General features: G+C 41.3%; 1 protein-coding gene across 13 annotated transcripts in view; it reads left to right on the forward strand.

The window, feature by feature from the left end:
- Window positions 1-6,221: 6,221 nt before the first annotated feature.
- Window positions 6,222-24,233, forward strand: part of GOLIM4 (golgi integral membrane protein 4) — a 74,129-nt gene continuing 56,117 nt past the window's right edge. For all 13 annotated transcript variants that reach the window (XM_014846447.3, XM_014846448.3, XM_014846449.3 and 10 more), the window contains exon 1: window positions 6,222-7,052. In XM_014846447.3, coding sequence (XP_014701933.1) covers window positions 6,866-7,052 — 187 coding nt within the window. In that variant the 5' untranslated portion in view covers window positions 6,222-6,865. The remainder of the gene's footprint in view (window positions 7,053-24,233) is intronic.

The raw sequence follows: 24,233 nt of genomic DNA on the forward strand, positions 1-24,233 counted from the left end.
CAAGACCAAGAAAAAATCCTTCAAATTTAGAGATATTTTATATGGAATCACCTTAGCATGCAAGTGTCTTTAAGTTCTAGCACCATTCTACAAAGCTGAAGCTGAAATCTGAATGATGCTCTATGGCTTAAAAGATGAAGCTGAGCTCCAACCAACAACAGAAACACATGTAAAGCAAAGGCCTTGGCCCCACATCAAAAGAGAATTAAAGGAAAGTACATTTACATGTTTCAAAGTGTCTATGTATCACTTCCGTTTTCCCAGCTTTTACTGGCTCTACTGATTAGCTTGTCCCAATTGCCTTGTCTAAGAGGCCTCCTTTTCTAGAAATATCTTGATTGCATCATGAGGCTTCTTCTTTCCTCACTCTGCTTTCTCCTTGAGAAATTTAGTTTCCAACCAGAGCTTCAATTTAGCCTTTAAACAAATAAGTACCAAATCTGCAGGCTCTTCGCAGAGAGGGTCCGTGGTTCATTCATCATCACATCCCCTGCCTTCCACTTCCCTCCCTGCGTTGGGCCTTGCACACAGTAACTACTGACAAAAAATTGTTGAGATTTAAAGCATAATGAAAACATTAGTCCATAATTATAACCCAGGAATTAGAAATCTGGCTTGAATAAGTGTATTACAAGAAAATTCCTTTCTTTTAAAGTCATAATTTACCCCTTCACAACCATGAAAGGAAAGAAGCTCAATTGATAAAAATGATTGGAAAATTATTTTAAATTAGGTAGCTGAAGCTGATCTTTTAAAAAATCAACTATAGTTTTCCAGAAATGTACAAATTTAGGTGAATGACAACAAACACTGCTATGACGTTCAACTTTACTTAAATGAAGTCTGCATTTTGCTTCTCCCTTGAATCCTGTGGGCTTATTCTCTCTGAAGCAACTGTCTCGGAGCTAGTCAGGGCAGACAAGATTACCCCTTCCATTTCATAGATGAGAGAATTAATGGTTCAAACAGTTACTGACTTACTCTTGACCTTAGAGATAGTTCATGACTTAAGTGGGATTTGTACCCTGGCAGCAGGCATCTTGAGTCACCTTTTAAATGTTTCTAACCCTTTTAAACTGGGCAGGAGAATCAGGAACTAATTGGCAAAAAGTCAAATGCTTCTATCCACAGTTATTACTCATTTACTTACCAGGCTGTCTAAGATTATGTCATTAGAGGTCAGTCTTTTGATTTAACATATTTTCCCACAAAATTCTTGAGAGGAATAATAAATTAATAATGCATGCTTTAATATCTTCCTATTAATTAATATATCCAATTTGCTTTCCTTTAACTAAGTGGTTACTTGAAGAAAAGGAAAGGATGGTAATAGGCATTTTCAGGAAGGATGATTTTAGATTAATGTACTTTGTCTTCAAGTAGGAAAGTCTCGTGTGTGTCTATGTGAGTGGGTGGTGGGGTGTGACAGGCATAGTCATAGATGAGGATTCTGGGAAACCAAAGGGGATAACTAGGATGTTGGATGCCAGGAGTTGAAGAGTTGAATTAGAGAATAGAACGAGAAAGAGCAGAGTAACCCAAGACAAATGTTTCTATTTCACAATTTTAATGTGAGCAGGACTTAATGCTGAGGCAACTTGATTCTTATTATTTTTTATTTGAAAGTTTGCCCTACTTTATTTCTAAGTAAACACATTGATAGTCCCTTTGTTTTGACTCAAAATGTTCCTGGAAACCAGAGCATAAAGAATGTTTATGAAGCAGATTATGATTCCCCTTAAGAATAGTTCTGAAATTGAATGTTGAACTTCTGACCCAGGGTTTAGCATTGGATATACCATAAACATGACCAGCCATGTTTCATGGTAATTAAGAAGTTACTATAAATACCTATCATATAACATATTAAAATTATAATACTAACTCTTTAAAATGGTTGTGGATAAACCAAGAATGTCTTTTATACAAAGGAATCCAATAAACTATATGTTTGGGGGGAAACATTAAAAACGTCATGTTTCATTGGCCGCTGATCTTTTCCTTGGTCTCTGCTTACCTGAAGTCTCTGAGTTACTGAAGGGAGCGAGCTAGTGAAAAGCTGCCTGAAGGAGCCAACGGAAGATTTGGGAAGCTCACTTCACTTCTGAGTCTCATATATGGTCCCTTTCTATTCATTCTAACATTCCTAGGAAACTAAACATGCTAGCTATTACAAACATTAAGCAACAAATTCAAAATAATTTCTTGTCCCACCTTAGAATTTGGAAGAGTTTAGGGTATGCTAGATGGTCCTGCTTTAGAAGGTTGTTAAAGAATTTGAAATGATAGTTCCTGTGTCTTTAGTTTAGCTACACATCTTATAGCAAGTAGGGCCTTCTAGATCATTTCTTCCATTATCAATGTAGTCTATGTCCAAAAGATATTTATTGGTGGTGCTGACGGTGAGGTTTCTCTTATTGAAAAGCATTTTACAAATAATGGGTAGTCATCTATTTTCCCCTTTACTCTCCTTTAACTCTGAATAGTTCAAAATGATCAAGTTGGCAGTTTAGAGACAGACCAAAGCAAGACAAACTGAGCGAGCTTCCATCGCTTTGTTGTGCATTCAGCTAATTCTTACTTTGTTAATCTCTTAACAATTATCGCCAGGTAATTAGCAAAATTTTGTGAAAAAGGAGTTTCAAGATATCTCTCACAGAACCTTCAAAAAGACAGAATACCTTGAAGGTAGGTTTCTTTACCCCTCCAAACAGGTTAGGTATAGGTGGCAAGCAGCCAAGAGTGTGTGTTAATTAAGTGACAGCAAATGGTGAAGTGGCAAAAAAAAAACAGAGATAATGAGTAAAGTTTCCTAGAGGAAAAAGGATAGCTGATTTTAGCAATTTCCACATGAAAAAATTAAAACTGTGGTTTATGAATACTGAAACACCATTTAAAATTTTATTTGTTTTTTATTGAATATAATTGACATTTAACACTATATTAGTTTCAGGCAGATAACATAATGATTTGATATGTTACCTATTTATTGGGAAATGATCACCACAAAAAGTCTACTTAACATCCATCACCACACACAGTTAGAAATTTTTAAAAAATTTTATTTAACATTCATTATCTTTTCTTAAGTGTTGATTTCTCTTGCAAATTAAAAAATACTGGATTCAATTAGTTTCAGCGAGATTCAATTCAATTCAATTCAACGAGATTTAAATGAAAAATTTCACAGACAATGGAAATTATTTACTCTAGCATCTTGAACATTATTAATTTAAAATTATCTATTTTTACAAATAATACATCAGCTGTATCCCTCAACTGTATTTTTCTTGCCGTCCTCTATTTTGAAAAGGAACAAATCTTACTGAAATGACAAATTTACTAAAACTGGAGAGAATACTAAGGTTCCAAATGTTACCTTAGCCCTTCTCAAATGTAAGACCTTGAATCTCTTTAAGTTAATTTCTTCCTGCCTTAGAAATAAAATATTAAATTGGTGAAATTCCTCACAACTTACAATTTTTAAATTATATCGAGTTAAATATATGGCATATAGGAATATAATTGTCTAATAGTATTTTCAAAGTGATAAAGAAACAAAAATAAAGTAAACTTACAACAGACCTAGCAAGACCAGCATAAATAGCTCATCTATCACAAGCTCTACCCAAAGGCAATGTTAGGCAAATTCAGTTTATAGGCCCCGGATAGCTTTCCCAGTGTTGGCCTTTCAAAAGCTCTGTACTGATATTTTCAAGAAACTGGCAGCATACTTCACCTTGGGAAAGTAATATTATAAAGACACTGCCATTAGTGATTTTATGTACTTCTACATACCCTTCTTGAATTTGAAATAATAGATAAGTTCAGGTAATAATTTTTGTTCTCCTTCAAATTTTATGACTAAAATATTGAGTTGTATTTTATGGCCTGTATTTATTATTATTCTGCAGTCAGCCGGCAGCTTTAGGCAAACAATACCTTCGGAGTCTGCAATCAGATCGGAAAGAAGCAGAGGTTGAAAATGAGTAATCATGTATTCTGGAAGCATATGAATTTCCCAAAGATTCTGAAATACAACTAAATACTGCATACTGTGTAAGATATGAGCAATAATTTTCCAACCCTTGGTACAATTTCTTTTTCTTTTGTGGCTAGGATAACTTTTTATTCAAGTGTGGGGCAGGAACAATTGTTGCTGTAAACCTTCATTTCCTCCAGAGCAGTTATGGTAGTTTTTTTGGAGGAAGAGTTTATTTAGCAAACTGTACACTGACAATGGTAAAAATTTTTAGTTATGAGGAATTCTAGTAAGGTTTCAGGAATTATCCAGTCTCAATTTCTAAGAGTCAGACAGAAAGAGGGAAATTTAAACAGAAGTAGGTTCAATAACGTCAGGCTATATAGTATTTACATGACAGAACAAAACTCTAAAACTTCTTTAGATCTTTTGGTTTTTAAACTTGGTTCTCATTTAATGGACCAGATACAATTTGTTAAATAGAACTTGTTTAAAAAGAATGAGAACCTGGCTTCTATAAGAAAAAGAGATGGAAAGGGGAGAATTCTGACGTGGATTATAATTCTGCTGAGCTCCTAAATTTGTGCATGACCCAGACGGTCCCAGAGCTATCATAGTCACTTTGACAAGATTTGGTGTCTTTATTTACTAAAATGTAAGCCTAATACTTAGCCTGGCTGTGATGAGTGAGACAGTGTATCCGTAAATGAAAGCATTTTGAGCAATATAATGTAAATTATTATTTATTAGGGAAAAGCACATGCCAGGCACACTTAGTTTTCACCGCAGTATAAATGTCACAGGCTGTAAATTCAACTTACTTTATGGTTTTTAGCATCCTTTAATTTCAGAGTCCACTTGAAAAAATTCTGCATCAGGGGCTGGCCCTTCGGTGCAGGGGTTAAGTTTCCATGTTCCACTTCGGGGGTTGGGTTTGCTGGTTTGGATCCGGGGTGCCGACATGGCACCACTTGGCACGCCATGCTGTGGTAGGTGTCCCACATATAAAGTAGAGGAAGATGGGCATGGATGTTAGCTCAGGGCTAATCTTCCTTAAAAAAAAAAATCTGCATCAGGGACTGCCTTGTTTGTACTTGGCTAAACAGCTCTACCCTCATTTTGAGCACTCACTGGCCATTAGTGATAGTGATGACTAAAATCCAGTTACTATATCATTAAAATTATGGAGTATGTAATAAATTCCACACTACTGAGGCATCTGAGAAATTAAATTTACTTTCTGAGAATTCAGGTCAAGGGCAGAAATAAAATGATGATTTATGCATAACCTCAATTTTCCCCCCTCAAGTACACAGAAAGAACAAAAGCACTACAGATTTTCTTTGAAGACGTTTGTGGATATTACGTTGGTTTACTTGTTTTTACATAGGGAATCTTTGCTGGCCTTTAAAATGTAATTTAGCAATGTAACTGACGTACTTTTGCGACCAATGAAACAATACGTATGACAAAACGAATGCATGCTCATTTCAGCCTGTAAGACTTCTTTTTAAATTATTCTCTTAGCAGCCAGGGGAAAAATATGAGATCATTTCTTTCCCCTCTGCCAAAGGCAAACTGATTTCCCCAACCCACGCGGGCAGTTGAGCAGTAAGTCTAGCGTGCTAGCATGCTCGAGTCCTGACTCGCGTCCCGCCATCTGTGGGCACACACACATCCACCCTAGTACGCTGGATGGGGCAAGACTCAGCGGGCAAGGCATCTCTGGTTCTACTGCGAAGACTGCGCCCACGATGTAGCTATCCCGTGTGTCCGCAGCATCTGCCCATGGATGGGGAGGGAAAGAAAGGGTACTCGGTGGAGTGTACACGGTTGTTCCCATACATCCTCTCCCATGTATAACACTGTAGTGCTCTCCCCACGTGCGCTCCGAGTGCTAGAACACAAACCCACACACACGTGCGCACAGTACCTCGCCCAGCTGCAAGCCGGGACACGTCCCCAGTGCACTCCAACCTCCCCGGCCCTCGCTCCGCCGCCTCTCCCCACCACCCGCACTCCACGTGGGCGCCCCGGGCACCAGGCGGTCGCGCGGCCACGGAGCCCCCAGCCGGCGCCCGCGGGGGGAGGGAAGGCGCGGCCCGGGTCCGGACGGACAACGCAGACGTCCAATCAAGCCCGGCAGTGCCTCCCCGAAGGGAGGGAGCGGCGGCTCGGACGGGCCCAATGAGCGGGAAGCCCGAGTGGGACTTCCTCCCGGAATCCCGTTGGCCAGAATAGCGGGGCCGTGGGTGACACGTAAGTTGGGTGGGAGGCGGCGGTGGCTGCTGAGGCTCGGGAGCCTCATCAGTGACACCGGTCCGCTGTCCCCCAAACCCGGCCGGGGCGGCCGGCCCCCACCCATCCACCCACCCCGGGCCACGCGCTGAGGGGCCGCCTGGAGCCCGGGTCTCTTTGTTGGGCGCGCACCCCCTCCTTTTGGTGGCAACAAAGTCGCGCAGTGGGAGCCGCCGCGAGGGGGCGGGGAGCTGGCGGGGCGGGACTCCGGGGACAGCCGGGCCAAAAAGTGGGGAGGAGGGAAAAGGCAGGCGGCGTGCGGGGCCCGGCGCGCGGACAGCCCGCTCAGAAGTATGCGGAGGGCCCCCTCCGGGGCCCGGGCACCCGCGGAGAGCCAGTCTCGCAAAAGTTTGGCGGCGGCGGCTGCCCCGGCGGCGTGGATGGCCGCGCGCCCCGCGTCGCGCGGGGGCTGAGCGGGCGTCACCTCCCCTCCGGCCCCGCTTTTGTGTCTCGCGCCTCCTGCTCATGCTGCGTCCGGCCCCCTCCTGCGGCGGCCGCTGCTGAGCGCTCGCCCGGGCCGAGCAGGGGACCGAGCGGGGACGGGACGGCGGCGGGGCGGCCGCGGCGCGGGGGCCAGGCAGGACTATGGGAAACGGGATGTGCTCCCGAAAGCAGAAGCGGATCTTCCAGACGCTGCTGCTGCTCACCGTGGTGGTCGGCTTCCTCTACGGCGCGATGCTCTACTACGAGTTGCAGACGCAGCTGCGGAAAGCCGAGGCGGTGGCGCTCAAGTACCAGCAGCACCAGGAGTCCCTTTCCGCCCAGTTACAAGGTACGGTTAACGGGACGTGCGCGGCCCGTGGCTGACTTTGCCCCGCGCCTCCCGCGCATCTGGAAAAGTGGCTTCGGTGAGCCCTTGGCGCTGCGGGTGCCACCTCTGACCTTCAGGGACATCAGAGCCGGGCCGCCGGGCCTCCGGAGTGTCTGGGAGATGATGGGGCCATGACATCCCCATTTTCCCGCTTCCTCCGGAGGTTACGTTTGAAAGTGGTGGCAGCAGCCCCTGGGCCCGCGGGGCGTCGGCCGGCCGGGTGCGTACGGGGCCCTTTACCCCAGCGCTTGTCAAAGGCCCAGCTGCAGTCCGGGCAGGCAAACCGGGAGCCCTCCCTCCGCTCCTGCCAGCCCATCCCGGAGGGACATGGTTTCCTGGTTTCTAGGTATTTGCTTTTCAGTTGACTTTGTCAGTAGCCTAAGAAATGGGGAGTTTGGCAGAGATTTCTCAAACTGGGCTGTTTTTTCAAGGGAAATTAAGCCATGATCCAGCAGCCCAAACTAATGGCCCAGTCGCGTGGAACGTAGGTAGACCTGCTAGTTTCTGTTGACTTAATAGGATGAGTTTAGAGATGTTGGAGAAATCCACACCACTGCTGTTTACCATCCTGCAGGTATATTTTGGAAAAAAAAAAAGGGTTTATTCGTCTTCCTGAGTAACTTTTAGTTTTTTTCACCGAGGTAGAGGGGTGTGTGTGTTTTACAATTAGCCCTGAGAAGTCCAAGAGGACAAAACTGTGTTTTTCACTTTGCCAGACACAGCAAACACAACTTGAGCAAGACCTTTAGAAAGACTTAAAGCTCCTCTCCTTCTATTTTTGAATCTCCTTTAATGTAAATTTCAGAAACATAAATGATGCATGACTGCAAAGTAAGCACCATGTGGTCTTGTTAAGAGCATAGTCATGCTATACATATTTTTTGAAAGCTTTTACTTGTACTCCTGGCTAGTTTTCACTTATGCAGCCCTCTCTCCAACCAAAAGAATAATAGCAAAAAGGTGTGAGTAGTGAAATGTTGACGGTCTTTGCTGATAATGCAAATATACTTATTTCATGTTACTAGGAAGATACAAGCTGGATGGATGTTTCTGTCTGTGTATGTGTATACAAATATAAAACAGATGCCTTTTCGTTGCTTCAGCTATTTTGAGTGTTTTCTAGTAAAAGAATTTTTTTAAGTGAGAGAAAATGATGTACGGCTGATTGCTGCTGCTTCTTTGCTCTTCCCAACTTAGTACGGGGAGTATTTTTAGCTTCCTGAAGCTGCATAGCCACAGGCAGTGAAAATATGCGAGCTGGGCTTGGTTTAAAGGGAAAACTTGTTTTGATACCATCTTAGGTTTAAAACTTTTTTCTTTAAACTTGTTGAAATTTACCCCTGAATTATTGTTGGCATGTAAGTATGGATATTTACTTACTTAGAAGGTACCAGCAAGTTTCCCTGTGAAGTTCAGTGCCTTTAGACCAAAGGGAAAACTTGCCGTCTAACTGTAGAGTGGCACGACTGCATTTTCACACCCATGGCTGGAAGAGGTGTGGATGGTGGGTTCTATGAGGCTGGTGCCTCGGTCTCTCAGTTAAGGAGACCCATGAGAGCAGGCGCTGTCACGTTCACCAATATATCCTCAGCCCTGCACAGTGCCTGGCACTCATATGAGTTATTCAATCAACAAACAAACTTAGCCTGAACTTTGAGACTATTAATCCCAAACACTTTTGTCCGCTTTCTCAGGCTTCACTTTTCTGTTTCTGCTTTTTGAAAAAAACCAAAGTAATGACAAAATGTTTTGACTGAATAACACAGTTGACTCAACTGCCAGTGCTGGAACTCATTTGACTGAGGCCCTGATTTCTGAGTCATGGCCTTTATTTGCAGTATGCCATTTGGAAAAATCAATCTAGGTTTTTGTTCTCCTTTTATTTACCTTCTCTTGGTGGTGGTAGTGGGGGAGAATGGTGGTAAATGGTAATAGGAGACCGTTAAAATACCCAAATAAGCCAGCCCTGATGGCCTAGTGGTTAAAGTTGTGCACTCATTGCTTCAGTGGTCCTGGTTCATTTCCTAGTCACAGAACCTCCCCACCCATCTGTCAGCTGCCATGCTGTGGTGGCAGCTCACATAGAAGAACTAGAAGGACCTAGAGCTGGGATGTACAGCCATGTACCGGGGCTTTGGGGAGGGGAAAAAAAACCACATCTGCTTTGCAGCAGGAGATGAAAAAATATTCTAGGTAGTTTGAATGAGTGGCACGTAAAGTCCGTTTCTTGATATACTCTTCTGCCATTTCCTCTTGAGTTGTGTTGCTGCAATAATTACAGTGTGATTATGCATGAAGTTATGTCCCAAGCAGGCTACAGTTTCTTCTTCTTTTTGGTGGGTTCACGATTGACTTCTGTAGCGTTTATTTTGGATTTCACATCTGCAGGCTATTTAATGAAGACTTTCTGATGGTATGCAGCTTTTGCTTCCCCTTTCCAATGACAAATGACATTTTGCTCAGCAGTGCCATGTACCACCTGCATAGATTTGTTTTTAGGGCATTAGACTCCATTGTTAAGACTTGTTTAGTTACGTGAGATCTCTTGACCCGGCTTGGATTAAGATCAGAGTAAATTATGAGTTGCCTTCTTTAAAAAATATGACTCTTGAAATGTTTAAGTAGTTTGGCCCTATAATCTGAAGGTGTACGTTTGTTAAGTGAACCTATTTAGGTCATCTTCAGTTTAAGAAAGGGTTGTACTCCAGAGAGTATTTTGAAAGTAGGTAATGTTTAACTCTAAGTGCATTTTGCAGTACAACTGTTCCGTAAATAGGAGATGGTGGTCGGTGGGTGACATGGGGAAGTTCCAAGACTAGGCAACCTCCCCTCCACTAAAAACAAATTTCTATGTCTGCCAGCCTGTTTACCTGTTTATTTGTCTCCCACCCATTTGTTGTTGTCAGTGCCATCTGGTTGATTCTGACTCCTAGCGTCCCTGTGTACAGCAGAGCGGAACCCTGCCTGGTCTTTGGTGCCATCCTCTCACCTTCCGGTCCTGTATCAGACAGTGCTCTGCTGCTATTCACAGGGTTTTCATGGCCAGTTTTTTCGCCAGGTCCTCCTTCCTAGTCTATCTGAGTCTGGAAGCTGTGCTGAAACCTCTCCACCATGGGTGACCCTGCTGGTATTTGAAATAACTTGGTGTGTAACTTCCAGCATCACAGCAACATGCAGTCACCACAGGATGACACCCAACAGATGTTTGGTGTGGTTCCCTGACCAGGAAACGAACTGGGGCCTAACCACTAGACCACCAGGGCTGGCTGTGTCCCACTCATACTGTACCTTAATTATTCTGAGGAGTGGGGCAGAGGTTACATACTGGCGGCAGAGACAGTAGTTACAGCCTTTGAACAGCACAGTGTTTAATCAACCTTTACATTTTTTAAAAAACTGCTTTCAGGAGGCCGTGCACCATTTTCTGTGTCTGTACATACTGGTTCTCAGCTTTGACTGCCCATTAGAATCACCTGGGCGGCTCCCAGACCAATTAAATCACAGTCTGTGGGGGTGGAACGCACCTGGCAGTCTCCCCAGGTACTCCAGTGTGCAGCCAAGGCTGAGAAGCACAGCTTTATAATCATAAAACTGAGCCACTTCACACATTCACTTTACCTCCTTGGCAGCAAAGACATTGAGGTTTTTTTTTTTTTAACCAGAGCATGTGATTCAAATTCTAGCCCTGCAACTTTTTGTGTGAACTGGGGCCTCATTTTTCTTATTTATAAAATGGAGATCAGAATGACCTATTTCATAGAGGTATTGTGCGATACAATAATATCTGTAAAGCTCCTAGCACACACCTAGCACATAGTAGGTGCTGCTAATTAAAGATTAGCTGTTACTATCATCGCAGTCCCTGTTTGAGGGAAAATGCTTCATCTCTTTCTCGTCTCAGGTTTGTCATGGGTACAGTGTTGCAGTTGGTGGAATTTGGTTTTAGAGCCAGGCACCTCCTTTTGTTGTACCTAAATGAACATCAAAGAAAATGGGTAAAGTGGCTGAAATCCAAGTACTTTAACCCGGACGAGGGCCTTCGCTGACAATTTAAATTTAGAACTTAGTATGGTTGCTGATTAACTCTCCTTGCTTCACATCAGGTGAGGAGGCAGGTGACGACTAGAGAGGCAGTGACCATGTGTAATAAGACCTGGGAGGGAGAGAGGACTCTTTGAAGTTTAAAAAAAGTAGAGGCAAAGAGCCCCTCGTTCCTGAAACACCGGATTGCATTATTGCAGCCCTGCCCTTGGTCTTCCCAGTGATGACCAGGAACCTTCAAGAAAAGGTTTATATCGTGTTTCCTATGCTCCTGTTCCAGAGCAGTGTATTACAACTATGCAGAATAAACAAGTTTGATGCTTCTTAGGGCAGCATTGTTATCTAAGTTAGTTGTGCCTTTGCATCGTGTGTCCCTTACACACAGGATGGCTGGCTAGCCTGGGCATGAACACAGCATATTGTGAACTGGATTCTTCTTTGTTTTCAACCTACCCTAAATTTGCTTTGTTTAAAAACAAAAGTTCTTCAGTTCAGGGCCAGGCTTTTTTTATTCTTTCTTCTCCAGTTCTTGATATAAAGTGGGTGCTCTATGGTAGATCTATACCTATGTGATATTTTAATCTGCCTGTAAATGTGCCTCTATGATATGGTGCGCAGTGAAGTGTAGTGGATACAGGCTGAGGGGTCAGAGCACTTGGATTTGATTTCTTGCTATTTTTTTTTTTACCAGCTGTGTGGTCCTGGGCAAGTTGCTTAACTTCTCTGTGACTCCTTTTCATCATTTGTAATAATCAGGATAATAGTGCTCATAATAAGTTGTCACGAGGATCAGGAGTGTTAGCTGGTGTACAGTGCTCAGACGAGTGTCTTGCGTTTCGGACTCTTGGGGACCCCCATGTACAGCAGAGTGTTTGCAGACCTCCGTAGTTCAGCCCCACAAGTGCGGGTAGTATGCATTAGGGACAGGCATTTCCAAGTGCAAAGTGAGGACTTAGAAACATCAATTAGATCCATCTATTAAATGGACATCTTCACTGAAGTACATCTTGCAGTTAAAAGGAGATGTTTATCAAATAGCTGTTTTTATTCTGTTTCATTTAAAAAATGGAACAGAAATAAATTCTCTTTAAGTTCAGTAGTTTTTATTTGTATGAAAATTTGTATGTAAAATTTGTATGTAAATTTGTATGTAAAACCCTGCCTTAAAATTCATTCCCTGAATAAAAAATAATTTTAGATAATTTTCTAGATAATTTTTGAAAATCTGACTTAATGAAGCAATCTGTTAACTGTATCCGATTTACGCAAATATATATGATTCCGCACGGTGTGTCTGCCTCAGTCATCCTTGTAAATTGCAACGTGGCAATATTGGTTGACCGTGAGGAAATTGTTCATTATCAGTGAGCTTTTAGCTCCCAGGTAGCTTGGAAGCCTTACCTTGACTTTTTCAAATTCTCTCCTGCCTTACCAAGGCCACTTTTTGTAGGGCTGGGCCACAGGGCCAGGTGTGAATGCCCTAAGGAATGAGTGAGTTGAGTTGGGGAAATGATGACTGAAGCTGCTGTGGACCCAAATGCAAAGGATTTGACAGAAGCCAGAAGAAGCAAGAGAGAGAAGAGGGGACTAATATCAGTTTATGACTTCTCAAAGCTTGGAGAAAGCTTCTGCCTCACATCTTTATGCCCTAAAAGGAAAGAAACAGGGAATAGCGAAGGGAGAGTAGGTTTGGCATCAGGTATGGTTTGAATGCAACTCTCGTGTGTACCAGAAGAGCTATGTAGAGTGGGCAAGTGACCTCTGAACTTGGGCTTCTTCATTTGTAATTGGGGATAACAATATCTGTCTTGCATGCTTGTGTAGATTAGAACTAACACATCTGAAGTGCCTAGCATGAATCCTGGAGCACAGTACAGCTGCATTTATTAGGTGACAGGACTACTGTGACTGGATTAGCATTGGGCCATCGGGCTCCTTTTTGTCTTGCCCACAATTTACCACATCAAGTAGGTAATAGTGGGATTAGTTGTGGCCCAAATGTGAGCTGTGTGCCTAACTTGGCTGAAACTTGTATTTGATTTAAGACCCTCTCACTGTCTTTTCTACCCTGTTGACCCTTTTTAGGGAAGAAAAGATCTGAAAGCGCTTTACGTGGTAGCAAAGAAGAGTTACTATTTTTCATTTTGACAACTGAGTGTTCTCCTTTTATCATCGAGGACAGAATGGTTTTGCGGCTTTCGTCAGTCAGTGGTTTGTGGGTTTTTGTAGCTTTGTTTGGAAGTGAAAGTTATATATAATGTAACTTTATTATAAAAGAAAAATGGCAAACTGTGTTTTTCTTTCAAGCCACTGGTATGTGAAGTGAATTTCGTTCAATGGAATTTTGAGAATTTATTTGAAGGAATTGAATTATTTTAAATACATAACATTTCTTGAGCATCTACTGTGTGCAGGTGTGGCATGAGGCACGTGACGTGCATTTTCTCAGCTAACGGGGACACCAGCACTTGAATGTGGATGAGCGATCTGAGGCTCAGAGGGGTTACTGAACTTGCAGGGTCAAGGCCAAATCTAATGAAACTGGGCTTAGAACCCTGATGTGCCATCCCAGCCTGTGTTCTTTCCATTGTACTCCATTGCCCTCAAAATTATTTTAGCGTCTCTCATGACGATATTAATGGTTTTGAAAAAGTAGGTTAGGTGGGTCGTATGAGGATTCAAGATAAAATTTAGAAACAGAAGTAACAGGTGTGAGTATTTTTTGCTGTAGCATTTTTGGAGTGTAGGACATTTGCTGCTGTTCCAGAAGGTGATTTTGGTTGACAATGCAGTTGGTTTTAGGTCGTATCCACATGCTGCATAAAATAGCATTGAATCACGTAATAAAAAACTTAACACCCTTTTGCATTCCCTTTCAGTGTTTTCTTGACAAGTCAAGGAGGAACTCTCAGTTTAATGCCAGAATCTCTTTCCTAGATATAGTTGCTCATTTGTTTTTCTCAAAGAGAGCAGACTTCAGGCAGCCAACAGCCTAACAGCTAGAGTTTTAATAGTTGTTTCTTGTTTTGTTGCATTTAAATTTTGCAGTTACCATCCATTAATGCCATGTAAGTCAGATTTTTATTTACAAGATAGTAGTTAAAGTTTCCTTTTGGGAAGTTTATTTTAGGGGAAAACGCGAGTATTTGGTAGCCCATGGTCCCTGTACAGATTTTGCATGCGTAAAGGAAGAACTTGTGTTTGGAGTACCTGCATGTCCAAAGTTTCGGAACACATTAACTGCTCATATCTGATACAGACACTAAATTTTACAGCTAAGAGAACAATCCTGAAGTGGATGAATCACTCACCATGTGTCTCAAGCTGAGCACGGAGCTTGCACCTCCGGACTTCCAGGGCAGCGCAGCATCCCGCCCCTGCGCTCGCCGTCTCTAGAGGCCAGCAGCACCGGCTTCTCTGAGCAGAAATGGGCGTTGCTATTTTTAAACAATGTTGTGTATTTCTGAATGTCAGATTTGTGTTCTTTGTTTTCACTGGCCTGTGAGTGCTTATCCAGAGGACATGCCAGTGGTTGCCCTTTGCTAGGGAGCCTCACTGAATAGGCTCACAGCCTGGAGGGACATGGGCACGAAATAGATTGCTCTTAATAACAGTATGACATTTAAAAAAATATTGCTCTAACTATTTTTCATATTTAAAATGTCACAATAGGATAGATAGCGAATAGAAAAGTAAAAGATGTGCTGTCGTTCTGAAGGATAAGGCATTACAGACCATTTGAATGACACCATTTCCTTTCTTTGAGAGTAAGTGAATTTAAGAAAAATATATAATCATTTTAGGAGAGTCAAACATCCCATTTCCCATTTCCCATCTCATTTAAGCCCCTCTTTAAGTGGAATTTTGTTACAAACAACAAAAAAATCTGTAAATCAGGATATTTAAGAGTGCTTTAACATTGCTTGTATGCTCTCGACAATAGCTATGATGCTATAAAATAAATATTCTAAACATAGATTAAAATTGGGCAGCTGTTAAGTACTTGATTCGTTTGTTTAGTGTAGAACAATTTATTGTTTTACATTAGTGAGATTCATTATTATAAATCTATAGTTCATGTTCATCTCAACCTATTAACAAACATTTAGAGGGAGGGTTTTTTTTTGTTTTTTGTGTTTTTTTTTCTGCTGAGGAAGATTCACCCTGAGGTAACATCCATGCCAGTATTCCTCTATTTTTTTTTAGTATGTGGACTGCCAGTACTATGGCCGCTAACAGAGCAGTGTAGGTCTGTGCCCGGGAACTGAAGCCAGGCTGCCAAAGCAGAATGTGCTGAACTTAACCACTAGGCCACCAGGGCTGGCCCAAGAGAGAGTTTTTGAAAAGACTTTATATCCTTTTTAAAGGTTTGATGATATAAAATATGTTAAATTGAACAGATGTCAGACATCACTTTTATGAGATGATGAAAAATAAATCCTCTTGACTGTGTAGGTGAGCATCAGCTCAAAATCCAGGAGTCATCCACGTTTGATCTGGGTGTTGGTGAAGCTCCTAGAGTGTAATTCCTCAAGTACAGCTTCTCACATACAGCTCTCTTTCATCTGTAGATCTATGAAACTAAAGAGTCAAGATACCTGACCTCAACACAGCCAACGTACAACAGTGGTACAGGTATAAGATGCCTAAATATTCTTGTTCAAAAAGTGGAAAATAGACGGTATGTAGGAGACACTGGTCCATAGCAGTTCTGAAATCCATCTAGACACATGCTTCTTGATGAGGTCTCCAGGTGTAGGAATAATTCTCCACAGCTCTTTATTCTACCTTTTGGGCTATTTGTTCCATTCTCTGAGTCACCCTTCCTTTGTCATGAAAAGGAGCATGTGTTTGCAGCTGGGTTTTCTCAGCCTGCTTTTTGCCAGTAGAATTTTTGAAATCTATGGCCTTTTTTCATTTAGTACCATCTCAGTCCCTTTCAGTCCAAATTGACAGTGTTCCTGCTAGTGAAATCCTCTCGAAACTTTTGTGGATCTCCTCTGAAACTTGTTGGGGCTCACTCTATTGGACAAAAACCACACCCACATATTTCTTGGAGAAAAATCCTTCTCTACCTTGGGCTTCTGCTGAGATAAGGGAGAGACGGTGCCCTTTAACTTCCGCAAGTCCTATTGAGAGGATCTGTGAGTCACATCCCTAAACTTTTAGAAGATCCTATGATCTGACTGAGTAGTACTCTGAGACACCACATCTCCAAGGTCTTACCAAGGAGTTCAGAAGCCGCGCCTTCAGTCTCAGCTTTAGACCGTGGTTTTCTTCTGACAGTTCCCTGAAATTGATTTTTGCTTGAAAGCTGTTTCTTAATTTTAGCATTGTTTGCTGTCTAGAAAGGCTGAGAATTTTCAAAACCATCAAGTCTGCCTCCTTTTGGTTTAGTAGTCCTTCTGTCAGTTTATCTCCTCACAGTTCGCTATATACAGCAAGAAGAAACCAGGTAGCACCTTCAACACTCTGTTGGAAAATCTCCTTTGCTGAATCACCCAGTTCATTCCGTACATTTTTTACTTCTCGTGTAACTGCACGTGACTGCAGGTCATGTAACTATACATAAGTGCGGGTATTGTTAAACCTTCTGCCCTACATAATTTCCAGTTTCCAACAGAATTTTCCTCACTTTCATGCATGCCTTTACTAGCAATCCCTTCAAAGTCCAAAATTCTGTGAACAAAGTATTCAAGGCACTTGGCAGTTTTACTCTTCTTAAGGCCCACTATGCAGTTCCAGAGTCGCTCCCGCCTTTTAGATTTTTTGTTACTGCAGCACCCCACTTTCAAATCTGTCTGTTATCCTGTTGCATAGCAAAATATCCCCAAACTGAATTGGCTTAGAACAACATATATTATTTCCCCGTTTCAACAGGAAAGGAATCTGGGCTCAGCTGGGTGATTCTCTCAAGCTCTCTCAGGATGTTGCAGTCAAGCTGCTGATCAGGATTCTAGACATCTCAAAATTTGACTGGAATTGAAGGATCTGCTTCGAAATTCACTAATGTGATTGTTGGCAGGTCCTACAAGATCTGCTTCCAATCTCACTCATCTGGGCCTTTCCATAGGACTTTCCACAGCTCCAGCATGGAATTTACAACATGATAGCTGGCTTCCTCAGACCAAGAGATCCAAGAGGGAGCTAGAGAGCGTGCAAGAACCCACGATGAAAGTGAAAGTATTTTATAGCCTGATCTTGAAAGTGATATCCCACGACCTCTGCCATATTCTGTTCATTAGAATCAAATCGCTAAGTTCAGCCTGTGCTCAAGAAAAGGGGTTTGTCGAGGGCATGCATAACAGAAGCTGGGGATCGTTGGGGCCATCTTGGTGGCTGCCTACCACAAGGTGAGAATGTCATTATTCTCATTGTTAGCATACTTGCTATATTCCAGGCACCGTTCTAAATTATTTTCTTGGATTATCCAACATAATACTTTTGTAAAAATATTTTACTACATTTAAAATGCAATTTACCATTTAGTTTGAAGTATATTAGCAAGAAGTGGCATCTGACCTGGAAGAATTAAAATTCAAAGAGGGTTCCAGGTAACTCCGAAGCATAAACCCAATCAGTCGGCTGTCAAGGGAAATCCCAAAGTGGAAAGCATCGTGTCCTTGGGGAGTTTCAAAATCCATTGACAATATGTGAAAATTTCCCACCCCCACAAGTGACTATTTGGCAAGTAGATAGGAATGCAGTGTAGTGTGTTTGTACATAGAACATTTTCACTTGCTTCTGAGTGTTCCTTCCGACTTTATAGACTGCAGTCCTTGGTAATGATCTTGTTATTTGATAATCAGAAGATAGGTTTTTTTTTTGTAGAGTTATACTGGTCTTAGATAAATATCTTTGATTTAAAGAAAGAGCATTAATCGCATGACTGGTAAGTTCAGCTTACTCATCCCTACTTTGAAAGTCAAGTTTAAAATATTGCAATATATGAGTTTTCTTTTGTGATATTACTAAAATAAAAAATAGAGCATAAGGGCATGTTATGAAAAAGTCATTAAATGTTTTCTAACAATTGTCATTCCAAATTCATAGTATGACCTCCTTCTTATAAACAAATTTTAGTAATTAGAAATATATGAGATAAATATTTCTATTTTCTATTTGACTTCCATTGTACTTTCTTAAGCATATTTCTGTCAGAGATTGGATTGCGAAGTGGATAGAGAGTATTTTGTCAAAGTATATTTGAGACCATATTCCGTTCAAGAATCAAGGAGAGTTCTGTGCTTGTCAGTGAGAACTTGCTGCTTAATTTCTGTAGACTCAGTGACTGTCTTCCAGCTGCACTGCTCTCCGTGTGGGTGCCAGATTGCTGCCATGATATTCCCTGTTACTCTAGGTTGCTGTGGACTTCTCCCTTGGTGATATTCACATGAAAACCGTTAAGTCCCTTGTGACATGTGGCCCTGTTCTCTGCCCCAAAAACCCAAATGGGAAAAATTCCATACGTGTTCTACAATGTAGTGCTAATAGGCACAGTGCGGTTCTTAGGGAGACTTAGACGTTGCATACTGTGTTTTTCTCATATACCTGTTGCTGCCTGGGTTGGTTAGGATCCATATGGATTAAACTAGAGGATGCTGTCTTCTCTTGAAACTGTCCAAGGAAGCAGGAGCTACTAACCCAGTTAGCTAGAATGATGGTATTTGTGAGTGCATGTGAGACCCCTTATGTAGACCCCAAGAAGTCTTCATCTGAGGGTCCCACAGTAGCAATACTTTGAGTAAAGGCTGAACCTTTGCAGAAAGATTGCTTTGTTTTTATTGTAGACCTCCAGCTGTTCTCAAAGCTACCTCCTGCCCGGCAACAGCTCATTCCTAAGACCACACTGTGTGTCTTGTCTGTGACTTTCTCTTCCTTAAGGGTGACATTTTCAATTTGGGATCTATGAACTTTCTGAAAATATATGTCAGTTTTGCCTTTTTCCAAGACAGGAGCCGTAGCTTTTATCAGAGACTGAAAGCGTCAGTGACCTGAAAAAGGTGAAGACTATTGCTCCAGGGCAACTTCCTCCTTCTGAGGGCCTTTCAAGTCCATCTTGGAATTTGACCTCCCCTGGTCCCACTCCATGCACGCTCTAGAAAGTGGCTGAGTTTGTAATGAGGTAGTCACTGCTTACTGCTGTTCCCCTAAAGCCCTGACCCATGCCGGCCGCCTCAAACCTAAGAAGAATCCTGATTAGATGCTTAAATGGCATTTAATAAATTGCATTCCTGGAATCCATTAGTAATTGCTTAGTAAATAATAAAGAATGCCTTGCAATTGCATGAAGAATTTATACTTTTCAAATTGCTTTATATTCATGATATCCTGAAAGCAGCCCTATGATGTAGAATAAAGCAATAGCTATATTATTACCCTTTTAGATTTGGGGGAACAGAAGTCACACAGCGAGACAGTGACACACTTGAGGTGAATGCTCCAATTGCTTGAAGCCTAACTCACAGCTCTTGCTAATCCTCAGCTTCCCAGGCTACCTCGCCCTGGAACTAAGATGAAGTTTTAACAGTATTCACGAAACAGTGTGTCTGACTTTGCCTCCTCGGAGGGAACTCCCTCCTTTTCAGATTCTGTCAAACAGTTAGACATATTCCCTGATGGTGACTCACCTGGACTTGAGAACTGATCTCCTTGGAGTCGCCCTGTCACCCCCCACCTCTTCCCATCTCTGTGTCCACGGGAGGCGCGATGGCTGCCCAAGCTGTTACTTCCTGCTTCGCTTCTGCAGCTGTCCACCATCAGGGGCACTCTTGCCTGGTTCCTTTTCAGGTCTCATGTGCCCTGGAGACTCTCAGCAGGCTCCGTAGGGATTGGGTCCCTGGGCAGTGAGGGTGACAGTCACTGTGGTGAATTTGGCCTCATCCCCCATTCCATCTACATCTGGTACATTGTCCTGATGCAAAATTAGGGGGTGGGCTGTCCCTTAGCTCAGGATGATTCTGTTTCAGGCTCCTCTGCATGCTGGGATGTGGATAGGGCTTCAGCTCACACTGGGATCCTGCTAACTTGCACCACGGGCTGTCTCCTCCTGATGGCGTTGTAGCTTCACCTTGACTTCACACAGGGGCTTTGAAGCTCACACCTCAACTGATTCTCTAGCTGTGTTTTTTAGCTTCCAGATGTAATAGTTAGATCACTCCTAACTAAATCATAGACTGGGAGAGTAGGAGAGAAAGCTTGTAGAAGCCAGGTTGCAAACAGCAGCATATGAACATGTTTTGATTTGACCACACAGGCTCTGAAAAATTTCACGGTAGTTGTGTACATAGAAAAAGAGTTATTTTATGTAAACATCCAGATTTCCAACTTTGAAGTCATGATTCCTCATTACTGGGCTGCATTCCTTCCTGGTGAATGATACATGTTGAATGGGGCATGTGGGCTTCAGTGGCAGAAATTGCCACTGGGAGTTCCTAATAACTTCTTTAGTTTATCCGTGAAGAAAGTGAGCCTCAGAGAGATTGAATGACTTGACAACTGTGCTGTCCAGTGTGGTAGCCAGTGGTCTTTTGTGGCAAAAACACTTACAATGCAGCTACTGTGACTGAGGAACTGAACTTCAAATTTTAACTAAATTGAAGAGTTAAAACTAAAACATTGTGAAATATTTTTCTGTTAAACACAGCTTTATTGTTTTGGTGGCCCTACGTTTCATTTAACTGTTGTGTCACGTTAGATGTTAGTGACATATGACAGTGCACATAGACTTTCTACTTTTTAAAATGCAGCTGCTAGACATTTAAAAATTACCATGGTGGCTCACAGTGTGTTTCACTGGACAGCACTGACCTGACAGAGCTCACGCAGCTTGTTGGTGGCAGGTCTGGAATTTGTCAGTGGATATGCACAGTGCTCACCATATTTTTTCTCCATTACTAAAGTGTTGCCTGACTTTTCTTCTAATTCTCAAAACCTCTTCATTATAACGTAGGATCTCATCCTATAGGAATTTGTTTTTCCTTATTTTTCCATGGTACATAATACAGAAGTGATTTTATGTAAAAGAAAATTTAGCTCCGTGTATCATCAACAATTATATAAATAAAGGTAATTTTAAAGATGATAAAACCAATATTCATGATATATAAAGACTTTTTAATTTTTTTCTCATTTTGGGTGATACTGCCTGTTTAATTTTCTCTGAATTATTTGTGTAAGCGAACAATTTTTAACATTTTTAAAATAACATTGTGTTTGATTTTGGCAGAGATGTATATTAAAATGAGTCTAAAATTAATTCTATCTTTTAGCTTTAAAACGGGACAAAGTTACTTTTAGATCTGATAGATTGAGTTCTTACATTTGACAAGGTAAGAATCGAATACTTCACAAGTAAAACATTGGGCATGTGAGTAGCCCAGTCAAATCTAACCTTTACCTTTTTCTTTGACGTTTTAGATTGAACTATGAATTATAACATATGTACATAAAAGTGCACAAATTCTAAGCATACAGCTTGATGAATTTTCACAAACACATTTGTGTAAGCAGCAACCTGATTGAAATACACAACAATACCAGCCCCCCAGAAGTTTCCTTGAGCCCCTTTCCGCATTTGCTCCCCCCCAAGGGTAATCACTATGGATTAATTTTGCCTGTTTTTGTACTTTACATAAATGAAATCAAACAGTGTATACTCTTGCATCTGGCTTCTTTTGCTGAACATTTCATCCAAGCTGATACATGTTACATAGATAGTTCATTTCTATTAGTATGCCCATGTGTAAGTCTGTCACAGTTTATCCATTCCACTGTTGATGGATGTTTGGATGATGTCAATTTCTGCTGCTATGAATGTTCTAGTTCATTTGACTTTTTTTTTTTTAAGGACTAGCAACTTCTTGATGTGTTTGATGACGATTTTGAGTAAGATAATGCAACTTAAGACTATTTTGGTGCATTGGCAGAATTGTCTTATTATTGCCTCTCTGCTAGTGTTGATTTAATATCCTGTCTGTATGCACTGGACTATTACCAGTACGATGAAAGCAACTAAAACCTGATGTTCAGAATACAAGCATTGGTATCATTGTTCAGCCAAGGATAAGCTACCCAAGGAACTGCCCAGATATGAGCCGGCCTATCTGGTCTCTATTCACCCTCATTCATGTTCATTTGGTACATTCTTTTTCCATTTGTATTGTGCAAAAGGGTCATTTTTAAAGTAATTTATTTAAAAAGTAGAAATTATAACAAGCTCAGTTACTGCCTTTTGCTAAATTAATTTCCTGAAATGTATTCACACTCCCTCTGGTTTGGGAACATTGCCTCCCAATGGAAGCGTCCAGAATATCACTATCTCAGCATACAGGAGGAATGTTATGGATTAACTGAAATATCGGGTGGGTGGTTGAACTGTCCTTAAGATTCTTTCTCAACTACAATTTTGTGATTTTTATATTCTAAGATACTTGCTTAAGTGAACAATAATGAAAATAATAATTACTTGTAGTGACTTATGCTCAGCAATTTATTAATACACAGTAAGTTTTCACAGTATAGTTTTGCTTTATTGTATATAAATGGCAAAAAGAGCAATGATGTTCTTAGAGTTGATCCGTGAAAATCTCATTAATATTACTTTTATAGCTTGTGATAATTGAACTTTTATTAGGCTACAATTTGTCTTCATGCAAATTATGATAGAAAAAAATAGTAAAATATTTGTGTAAACAAAAATCTATCCCGCTTTTTAAAAGAACAGATTTCTAAATCACTTAGGAACATAAAAAGGAAAGATATCCTTCTAGCCAAAGAATTAACAGATGATTTCCATTTAGTGATTCAGGCAGACTCTCCACGTATCCGTTTTCAAAAGTAATAAAATTGCACTCACTGAACTCCTTTAATTCAAGATTTTTACTAATTCATACTGGCTCCTCCTCCCAACACTAGTTCACACCAATGAGTGTTTGAAGGGAAGCTGTTCGGAAACTGTTCAAAGAACCAGACAAGGGGTTCTAGAGTGGATCAGATATTTAGGGCAGCGCTGTACTTTTCCAGTTCACTTAGGCAACTGCTGCTTAAGTTGTAGAAACACCGGAGGTTACAAAATTATAACTTGGGTTTCTTAAAATACAGTTTATTCAGTATACTATAGTTTATTTCTGGAAATCAGACTTTAGTTATAAAATGAATGTCTTTCTGTGACAACTTTTTCATAACAAGTTCCTGTGTTACAAAGATTTCTAATTCTGTTCTCTGAAATAAAAGATAGCCAAAGAAAACTATTGTTAGTTTAGGATAGATAAATCAAGAAGGCGTGGTTTGATGTGACTAACCTTACATGAGTAGAAAGAGACTTGAGCATCAATATATTAGTTTTTGTTTTGTAACAATTCCAAAATCTCAGTGGCTTACAATAACAAACATATTCCTGTTCATCGGTCTGCAATTTGGTTGTGGTTTGGCCATCATGGCTTGGACTTGGCTGGGCCTGACTTGTCTGGACCCAGGCATAGACAACAGGTTTTTGGTCAGTGTCAGGCAGACTCTGACCAGCACTGAAAGGATTTCATCTGCCTGGGGGTGTTCTTCTCAGGGTGGATCACTGGAGCACAAGAGGGCAAGTGTCAACATGGCGATGCCCCTTAAAGCCTTCTCTTGGAACTGGCTCACTGTCATTTTGTCCGCATTCTGTTGGCCAAGCAAGTCACAGGGTCATTCCTAACATTAACGGATTGGGGTGCGGAGGAATACTCTGCCCATAGCATTAAGCACTACAGGGTCAATGGCAGGCTGTGGGTGTATAATCACAACAGTGAGGGGTGAAGAATTTGGAATGATGACCCCATCTACCATAGTCAATTTCAAAATTGGTACAGTGTGAGGTAAAAGAAGGCGGCTTCTTTTGTTTAAAGAATTATTTTACAGCGATTTGCTGTAGACTTATGAAAAGACTAAATAACATAATTTTAGTCATAGTTGTGTTTTCTTGGCAAAGGGTATGAGTTTATAATGAAGCACTTAGCATAAATTTTAAACAAAAGGCAATAAGCAAATGTGTTTTTTTTATTCAACAAACTTTTCCTGAAGCACCTACTCTCCACAGGCTTTCTTGGAGGATGTAAATTTGATTAT

This window comes from Equus asinus, chromosome 5 (assembly GCF_041296235.1).
Source record: "Equus asinus isolate D_3611 breed Donkey chromosome 5, EquAss-T2T_v2, whole genome shotgun sequence".
NCBI lineage: Eukaryota > Metazoa > Chordata > Mammalia > Perissodactyla > Equidae > Equus > Equus asinus.